Source organism: Populus euphratica, unplaced genomic scaffold, assembly GCF_000495115.2.
Source record: "Populus euphratica unplaced genomic scaffold, PopEup_1.0 scaffold2838.1, whole genome shotgun sequence".
Taxonomy (NCBI): Eukaryota; Viridiplantae; Streptophyta; class Magnoliopsida; order Malpighiales; family Salicaceae; genus Populus; species Populus euphratica.
In genome coordinates this window covers 1-9,813 of record NW_011502671.1, presented here as the reverse complement: position 1 = coordinate 9,813, position 9,813 = coordinate 1, and the positions used below count along the sequence as shown (strand labels likewise).

The window sequence follows — 9,813 nt, the reverse complement described above, 5'->3', positions numbered from 1 at the left end:
CAGAGCATGTGCAGGCAACTAATTGAAATCTCAAGCTTGTCAAACAAAAAGCATGTTGTTTAAGAACAATAAATGAAATCAAAAGAAACTTCACAAAATTACACAAACACAACTTCCTCAAGCGAATTTCATACTCAACATACTCTCAGTTTCATTTAACAACTCTCTTTCAAATTCAAGCCCAAGAACCCATGTGCAGTCAGTAAGTTTAGAACAGAAAGCATACTCTACAGAGAAGTCTCACAGAACTCCAATCTGAACCACCACACCATTCACAAAAAAATGCTTCCATATAATAAATATTGGTTCTCCATCTCTACAGTCACCATTTTGGCAATCATTGCAACACATTTATCACCCAACAAGGTTTGCTAGCACATCCTATTCCACATATTGCATGGCATGAATACTAAACACTCTCATTCTTCGCTATTAGATGGGAAGTTACAACTACAAGGATATAATCCTCAAAAGCTTTTCCTGCACTCGCAGCTTAGATACGATACTTCAGCCAAATGAACCAGCAAACATCATTGTAACAATGATCCAAAAGCTACCAGGTATCGTAAGCTCTAAGCTAATTGAAAATCATCCAAAACAAAATTAATTCAGAAAACAGCCAAAAAGGCACAATACAAAATAGAAAGATTACATTTGCACTTTTCTGTGCATCCACCAATTTACGAAGGTCAGATGCTTCTTGTTGAAGCAAGGATAAAGCTTGTGATGTCTTTGTCAACTCCTGAATTGTCTCTGATTGTAGAATAACCTAGAAAAACAGAAGTTTAAAAAACACCGGGAAAAAAGAGAATTTCAGTCGGATCCATGCACCTGATCATAATAGGCATGATTGTTATAAATAATTTTATTAAATAGAAACATTTTCCAAAAATTAAGAGATACACAAATTCAACAAAAACCAAATTCTACACTACAAGTGGGGATAGAACTCGCGTCCTTTATGCACAAATTTAAATACTAAAAATAAGAATAAACTAGCAAATCAACCTGTCTTTCATAATTGGCTTGAGCAGCACGCCAACGTTCATGCTCCTTTTCCAAATCCTCTTTCAAAGCAGAAATTTGAGATTCCAACACTACAATTTGAGAGCTGCAGGCAAATGGCCTAATGAGAGAGTTCTTAAGGACTACACAAAAAAAAAACACACACACAAATGCAATGGAGTATATCTCACGTTTTACTACAGTTTTCTTCCTTCAAACAGGTAATTTCTGCCAAAGCAGAAGCAAAAGCCTCAGCTTTTCCTACAGCTGCAGAGGCCACCTCTTCAGACTTCTTACTAAATTCTCTGTCGAGTTCTGAGATCCTCCCCCGAAGAGAAAGAAGTTCATTTTCTAGTGACTCCTTTAACTTCTCTGACTGTTGGATATTAGAAAAGCACCATTTTTAGAGAGGATGTATTTGGGTACTTGATATTGCTGAGAAATTCAACGCTTCGGGCTCGTGTAACAATGACATACCTCTTTCTTGAAGTTTTCATGGGCATCTTCCATTTGCTTTAGAGCAGTTTCATTCACCTGTGCTATACTCTTATACTGCAATGAAATATGTAAGGTGCAATTACTAACCTTCTTGAAAAAATATTGACTTCTTATGCGAAGTGAATTGTTATAGGTGTCATCAGGTGTTTTACCTGTAGCATGTGCTCCTTGCTAGCCCGAGCTTCCTCCTTTAATTTTTGTATCTCGTCCTTTGCCATAAGCAAATCCGTAACAACCTTGCACACATTTGGAAAAAAAAAAAGTTAGACTAAACAATACTCTAGACTTTCCAAAAAAATAGCTAATTATCAACAAATAACACATTTAATTAGAATATGACAGTGGGCCTCCAAAAAGAACATGCAATGTACATGCCAAAACAATATCGGTACTGATAACACAGAAATATCCAAATGAAATGATTCTGCCCTAAACTTGTATTCAAAAGGTATGTAACCCATTAAGCATCACTATAAACTTGTAGAGCATATTGAACTAGACATGTTCATACATAAATTTTATTTGATAATTACACAATTTATAGAAAAATGCAATAAATTGATCAAAGAGGGATGGGATCATGATAACAATCCAGCTCACTTCAATATTATTCAGCTGGTGTTTCATTTCTATAGTTGTATATTGTCCCATGGATTCAAAACTTAATCGAACAAATACAAGCTATAAGGAAGAGAATTTCACATCAAAACATGAAGCCATCCAAAAATAAAATAAAAGGACTCTAAAATTGTGACAGAAGAAAATTTAAGTAGACAACAATGTGTTTTAGTACAAAGCTAATATATGTTAATCAATCCTCTAAAACCTTCTTCTAAAGTGGAACATGACAAAACATTGGTTATCAAATTATCATGCACGAGCACAAGCAAAAAGTCAAATAGGAACTACCAATAATTAACTCCACTGACCTCAGTAGCTGAAATAGAAGAAGATATGCCACTGTCATTCATACTAGCAGCCTGAATCATCATGAAGTGAAAGGTTGGGTGAGAGAAACAATTGGATTTAAAGGCATATGAAAAATGCACACTATAAAATAATACCACTGACAGTCTTAATCATTTTGATATCGTATTGAATAAAACAACAATATTTTATTGAGAGAGAGCAGATCATTGATCAGAGAATAAATGATTGACAACATTGCAGAAAAGTGACAAATCAATGAAGAACTATTGTATTCAACAAAGATACTTATAATAAAAAAAAAAAATTCTAAACAACAAAACAACTAGAATCTGGGGAAGGCATACCTTAGCATCCGAAACTTTCATCTTCTTCTCCAGCTCGGAGAGTTTGGTCTGATAAATATCAAGAAAAGGGACAATCAGATGATGCTCCATTAGATTAAAAGAAACATGTTTGAGCTTAAAGTACAGAAATGAAAAAAAAGTACTTAGGCATCAAGTTGCAAAGCAATAAGTACCTCAGCAACAGCAGCCCTAGTTTCAGCAGCAGAAACAGCATGCAACGTATTAGCCAATTCCTTCCCCATGTCATCAATTTGCCTCATGGCATTCTTCAACGTCTGTTCACGGTCAGATGTGAGAGCTCTAACATTGTCCCGCTCCTGTTGCAGCTCTTTCTTGGCCTCAGTCCATTCCCTCTACAAGAATAATATTTAAGCAAAGCATCCAATTAAATCATTTTATCTAGCACGATACAGCACTACAAGACTACTTTGTTGATATTATGCATTAGTGTTTGCCAAAGAGTGGTAAAAGCAATGATTTAGCAGACAGTTTATGTTCACCCAAGCAATGCCATATAAAATCAATGAACTCTGAAGAAAAATTAGCAACCTGGGAGACAAAATAAAAGCAGCACAATTTTCAGTAATAAAAAGCTGTTTACAAGGAAATTTTGTGAAAACAAGAAGCAGACACATCTTTTGCATAAATAAACCATTGATCAATTGCAAACTAAACACACCTCAATTTTTTTTACATACTCCTCTTGTTTCCTCTTCTCAGCAGCTCTTGCTTCCTATAGTTTCCAGGAAGAAAATCAGGTGTAATAACACTCAAACCAATTCAAAATACAAGAACACATGATGCACAATCAAGACAACCAACCTCACGAGCCTCCTCGGCACTCTGAATAGTGTCCAAAGTAGCCTGCACACATTCAAAAAGATTAGAACACAAACACCAATTATTAGAATCGAAAGTTGGACTGCTACTTTTCAGACAGACCTGAAGGCGATAAACCCTCTCTGACAAACTACGAACTTCATCACATGCTCTCTTTTCAGCATTTGACAAGATCTCCTTTTCAAGCTTTAGAACAGACACCTGTCAAGAAGGAACATGTAATTACTCAAAATTATTCAATATTATCAAAATCAACAACGTTGGGATGAAAAATCTCGAACCTCCATATTTAACTTCCGAGAAAGTTCCTCAGATGCAACCAAATTTTCTGAACTTTCACGCAACTTTCTTTGATGGTCAACTATCAACTGTGAAAACTCCACATTTCTTGATAGAACACCATTCATTTCATTTCTCTGCACATAGAAAATGCAATCAGAACTACATAAAATAAACACTTTAACATGTGTCCTAATTAGGATAAATAGCATATCTTAAAGCACTAGTATAGAGGAGTTGACAGTAAATTTAAAAGTTCACCTGATGTTCAAATTCTTTCATAAAACTATCAAGTCTTTCTCTAGCAAATTTAGCATCTAGAGCCATCTTGTCACGTTCTGATCGTAGTAATATAATATCACTCCTGTCAACAGATAAAATGTACAGAATAATGCGGCAAATAATACAAAAGGACATAGCAGGGTATGTTTAAAAAAACAACACATTCAACACAAAGCAAACACCCTTTAGGAGTTATTTAAAAAAAAAGGAATGTTTCAACAATAATCTATTGTGTTTCTAAGAAAGGGAGGCAAGAAAGAGAGAGAGTGTAGCTTGAAAACGAGCATAAAAGATGAGATAGACATATTGGTTTTTACACTATAATAAAAACTATTAATGAGAGCAGCAATATTGGCTATTAAATAATGATAAAAAAAAATATCTGCTAAATACACCAAAATCCAGGGCCATGGTCTTCAAATATAAGCAAAAGCCATATGAATAGGCAAGAAATAAACACAACATAAAACTTCAGTTATTGATGCAAATACAAGCAGAGAATTTCCAGTATGCACAACCAACAAAGAAACCCAGAAAAGCAGGAATGTGAAATGATGGCAGTGGTAAACGCATATGTCAACTATAATCAACTGAGAATAATGAGCATCGCCATCAACATTTTTTCAGATCCATTCAAGTGCTTTTTATTTACAGGTAACAAGCTTAAAAAATTCAAAAGGTGTTGCATTTGAGTACATTGGAAGTAAACAATGGCAAACAAAATTTATTTTACAAGCAGAAGTCCGTAAAAGAAAAGGATATGAAAGTTACTTAGATTTCGCCAAATCTTCCTCAAGAGATCTTAATCGCTCAGCAGCCTTTTCCTGGGCCTTCTTAGTAGCTTCCTGTATTTTAATCATACGGAATACATTCAGAAGAATGATTAACATGACACTGGCTATCTTAAAAACTTCAGTATTGGCCGTACCTGATAATCTTCAAGCAGAAGTAAACGGTTCCTTCTTCCATCCTCTTCAACTGCATTGTTATCATTGAATCATGCATGAAAATCAGATGAGCATTTGGAGAGCACAATAACATCAAGTGACAAATAGATAAGAGAAGATCAAGTTGTAATGCAAAAAAAATCCTAGGTTGAAATGTTTCAGGGCTACAAACATTAACATGTCCAGTTAAGCAGTAACCATAACATACATATTTTTTAACACATATATTTGTGTTTAATGAAAGTAGGATATACTAGGAAACTATTGCAAAAAGAGGATATTAACAAAGTTGGAGACAGCATTTGAATGCTGTGGAGCATGAATCGAGAAAGGATACAAGGTACTCAACAGAAATCAACTGTGGTATGATGGATTGCCTTCCTCAAAACAATATAATGGAACATGATAAATTGATTTATCTCTTCCTGCCTTGTATAGATTATTAGATTGCAAATTTGGGTGATTAGTTTTAATCCTGTTGCTGGATTCATTACTATTTCAGTTAATGTTTTGGAAAAGAGATACATTTTCTTCCATGGGTCTGGAAAAAAAAAATTTCCAGAATACAACTCTTCTAATGCTATCATTGTTTTGGAAAAGAGATACATTTTCTTCCAAGGGTCTGGAAAAAAAATTCCAGAATACAACTCTTCTAATGTTATCACGTCACTCAAAATTTTTGAAGGATAATTCCATTAGTAGAAACCAAAATTGCAAAAACCACAAATGGCAAAGGATGCACGCACAAAACCATAAATGTAGATGAAGCAAGGCTCAGCTAAATAAGTGGGATGCCTCCATCTCCTTTAAAGTTTCATAAACTTTCCACTTCATTATCATCCAGCACATCAATCTATTGTTTGTTGTTCCTATGCATGAGCCATTCACACTAATACACTGTTGTTCAGAACAGAATGTAACAAGTGTCTTGGGACACAAAGCACAAGCATATGACTGGAAAAACTAAAGCACACATATTAAAACATGATGAAATTTTATTTCAAAAGTAATACCAGAAACATACAATAGAAAAGGTCAAGATAATACAGAATACCAAGTAGTTTAGCCTACTGGTGGGAAAGATTATAACGATTTGAAATATCAAGAATACTGCAAATTTCAAACGTACTTAAGATATTTATTTTTCATAAACATTGGACATCACAATGAACAATTCTCAATCAATAAGACTATGATTATCCAAACACATATGATGACTATCAAGATGTATATGAGTGCAAAGCTATAGAAAATATCTGCTCATGCTCCTAGCAAGATGAATATGAGTGCAAAGCTATAGAAAAATTTATCAAAACGCACCAAGGCAGAAAAATATTTAAACAAAAAGACTTTTGTTCTGTTATTTGAGATAATAAAGATGTATAAATAAATGCACAAGTCACCTATAAGAATAACAGAACACAGTAAGAGTTACGTGAGTCATCAGTGGTGAAATAGGTTGATCAATAGCCAAAGAATAGCAAAGCCACAAGAAGTTTATAATAGGAAATAATAGTGTGCTTCTGAGTGCAAGATACTTTAAAGAAAAGGAACAGTTTTTGAAGCATGAACAGGCAGTCAAACTGTAACGGCACTTTGCAATTTTTTGAGTAGTTTTAACAAAAACATCCAGCTGTCAGTTCTAATAAAGACAGCTACAGAAAACTTCAGTATAGAGATGTCAAACATGCAATAAACATAAGTAAGATAAGATGGAAAACCTGGAGCTGCATCTGAAGAGCGGGAATAAGATGAGCGAAGTTTGTGTTCCTCTTCATACAACCTTTTGTACATTGCAACCTATGCATGTGAGGAAAAAAAGAAATTGTGATGTTAATGGAAAGAGAACAGAAGTACGATTGAAGCACAATATGTTAGTCCACCGAAGCTTACAGAAGTGTGGAGTGATTCAATCATGTGACCCTGCTCTTCAGCTCTTTGTAACACAGCAGCAACTTTGCAGGCAGCTTCATCAGTGTGTTTTTTAAGTTCCATTTCAATTTTCTCCTGCAATCCATGCACCATAAACTGTTAGATACCCAAGCTCCTCTATAAGCAATAGCTACTTCAATTAAAATTCTTCTGAGGTACCTTGAACGCCATCTCCTTATCTTCAATCTGATCTGAAAGATTACGCACAAGGCTCCTGAGCTGAACATTCTGCTCAACTAACCCATTTATATCCTTGAAGGTCTTAATATATAGTCCCAACCAAACAAGAAATCAATGATTGATCAGTTTTTCCAAAAGAAAAAAGTTCATGTGGATGAGTCTTCCAGAAAAAGTTAAGAGGTGAACTTACAAGGCGTTCCAAGATTGCATTTTCAGGATCAGACTCCACATCCATTCCAACAGGAGCAATGGCTTTACTATCATCAACTTGGTCATGCCCAGAAGATCCACACCGAAGTTGTATATCACGACATTCCTTTAAAAGAACTGTCACCTAAAACATCATAAACAATGCTAAGGACGAGTAGGAGACTGCTTATGATGTGCAGAGCAAAAAAAAAGGAAACCATTTATCATAAACATCAAAAGTGACATTAAAGAATAAAATATATACTCAAAGAATCTTATCAAGTCCTTCCAATTACAACCAAGATAAGAAGAAAACAAGCTTTCCATAAAACTAACTGATGATGGAGGCAAAAGGTCCTCTGATCCCTACCTGTTTCTGAAGATCGACAATTTCCTTTTGAGCCAAATTGTAACCACGTTCATGCCTCCTCAAATCTGCCTGGAAAGCAAATGTATCAACTAATCAGCAAAAAGTGGCCACAGAAACAAACTACATGCAGAGTTAGATAAGTTGCAAACCTTTAATTCTTGGATTGTTTTCTCTAGGTTTGCCTGTTCAGAAAATGAGTGCTGCAATTTTTGGTTGATGACAGAGTATGATTCTACCATTCTCTCATATTCAACTGCAGAACAGCAATTCCATCAGCAAAACAAAATTTCATGCCTCAAGAGAAAACATATGTGAATAGATTGATCTTATCAAGCATTTGCTGTAATAATAACTTAAAAGGTAAAGGTAACTAGCTCAGGATCTGGATGGTGGGAATCATGAATATTAAATCACCAGTTCATTTTTTGCTCAAGTGCCTTATCTTCTAAATGGCATCAGCCTTGAGCATCATAGAGTCACCTCTATGTATGTCAGTATGTCTTCAGAGGGCTCAATCATTTTCAAGAAATCATTCAACTGAATAAACTCCCTTAATGTTGCTAGCCTATTTATACTAGCAACAAACATATATTCCTCTTAGACCAAAAGCATAAATGCATGAACTAATCAAGAAGAGTCATGAAATCTCCACGCATCTGAAAACAAATTAGGCAAGAATTTAAAAGAGAAAAAATTGGGAGAGAATCCATTAGCTTGTCAAATTTCTTATTTCACAATTTAATGTCTTTACCTCTTTCATCCAAAATTACACCTGCTTTCTCCTCTAGTTCACACAAAACCTGCAAAAAGAAAACCAGCGTGCTTAAGTAAAGTTGATGGAACAACCTGCAGAACTTAGAAAATATTTTCCAACAAGATGAAAGACATATCACAATCTGAGAAAACAAGGAGCAGGAAGAGGACAGGGGAAAGGACATCCAAAAAAGATGAAGCGAAAGGCATCTAATTTACAATGGCATGTTATCACTGGACCAGATTACCACATAAAATCATAGGTACAAGTGCAGAGCATACCCGTTGCAGTACTGCCTCAGATTCCTTCCTTCCCAATTGCTCATGGCGAAGAGCATCAACTGCTTCTTGGTACTTTGCATACATTTTAGCCAGCTAGTAGCCAAGAAAAGTTGAGAATACAAAATCAAAATTACAATAAATATGTGCCAGCTAGTAGCCATGAAAAAATGAAAATCAAAAATCAAAACTGCACTACAAGTGTGCGAGTGTAAGTCTACATGGGATAAGTATATTTGCATCAACTCACACTCCAACCGTCACGGAGCAGAGAAGCTGCTAATGCAGTTCCTGAAACACCAACTGGGATCTTGGAGACAACCATACCGTTACCATCAGCAAGATCATCATTATTGAGTGGATCCATCCATCTGCGATAAAAGAAAAAACTGAATAATGCAAATAGCAATTGAAAATTTACTAGCAAATTCCCATGTTATAATCAATTACAGGAGGGTGCCTCCATAAAACAAATCTTTGCCTATAAAATTGAATAGGTTCTGTGCTTAACCACAAATCATCATAACAATTTGATGCCCACCCCCTCCACTCCAAAAATTAAAAAAAAAATCCAGTTTTCTTCCCTCCGAATCAACCATAAGAAAACATCACTCCTCCAAATCAACAATAACAAAACAACAGGAAGCAAACCCAAGGCTTCTTCTTTAAAAGGGAAAGGCATTCCATTCCATTGAAATCTATATTAAAGCAAATGAACCAAGGTTGGTACTTTGTAAAATTCAAAAAGAAAAAAATGAAAACAATATAGACAAAGAAAAAAGCCAGCCCTCTTTAAAACATGAAACATTGATTAGCTTTGACACAATACGATGAAAAAATCCATCATGTTATGAGCATCGTATATAAATGCATATAAGATTAGCCTTGGGGCTGGTTACAAGTACAAGTAAGATGAACCAGAAAAGACCTACAAAATTATCAGGGTTAAAACTTTATGGCAAGAATATCACATAATTCCACAAGT

General features: G+C 35.0%; 1 protein-coding gene across 1 annotated transcript in view; it reads right to left on the bottom strand.

Annotated features, from left to right (window-relative positions):
- LOC105119379 (nuclear-pore anchor-like) overlaps window positions 1-9,210 on the bottom strand; it is a 15,808-nt gene extending 6,598 nt beyond the window's left edge. The window contains exons 1-25 of the mRNA XM_011017509.1: window positions 9,079-9,210; window positions 8,832-8,924; window positions 8,548-8,596; window positions 7,946-8,049; window positions 7,797-7,865; window positions 7,428-7,571; window positions 7,217-7,318; window positions 7,019-7,132; window positions 6,847-6,925; window positions 5,107-5,156; window positions 4,950-5,023; window positions 4,158-4,260; window positions 3,899-4,033; window positions 3,720-3,818; window positions 3,600-3,641; window positions 3,457-3,510; window positions 2,951-3,130; window positions 2,778-2,825; window positions 2,433-2,483; window positions 1,656-1,739; window positions 1,483-1,557; window positions 1,197-1,381; window positions 1,009-1,111; window positions 579-769; window positions 487-505 (exon numbers count right to left, since the gene is read on the bottom strand). Coding sequence (XP_011015811.1) covers window positions 487-505; window positions 579-769; window positions 1,009-1,111; window positions 1,197-1,381; window positions 1,483-1,557; window positions 1,656-1,739; window positions 2,433-2,483; window positions 2,778-2,825; window positions 2,951-3,130; window positions 3,457-3,510; window positions 3,600-3,641; window positions 3,720-3,818; window positions 3,899-4,033; window positions 4,158-4,260; window positions 4,950-5,023; window positions 5,107-5,156; window positions 6,847-6,925; window positions 7,019-7,132; window positions 7,217-7,318; window positions 7,428-7,571; window positions 7,797-7,865; window positions 7,946-8,049; window positions 8,548-8,596; window positions 8,832-8,924; window positions 9,079-9,195 — 2,364 coding nt within the window. The 5' untranslated portion in view covers window positions 9,196-9,210. The remainder of the gene's footprint in view (window positions 1-486; window positions 506-578; window positions 770-1,008; window positions 1,112-1,196; window positions 1,382-1,482; window positions 1,558-1,655; window positions 1,740-2,432; window positions 2,484-2,777; window positions 2,826-2,950; window positions 3,131-3,456; window positions 3,511-3,599; window positions 3,642-3,719; window positions 3,819-3,898; window positions 4,034-4,157; window positions 4,261-4,949; window positions 5,024-5,106; window positions 5,157-6,846; window positions 6,926-7,018; window positions 7,133-7,216; window positions 7,319-7,427; window positions 7,572-7,796; window positions 7,866-7,945; window positions 8,050-8,547; window positions 8,597-8,831; window positions 8,925-9,078) is intronic.
- Between the last annotated feature and the right edge of the window lie 603 nt (window positions 9,211-9,813).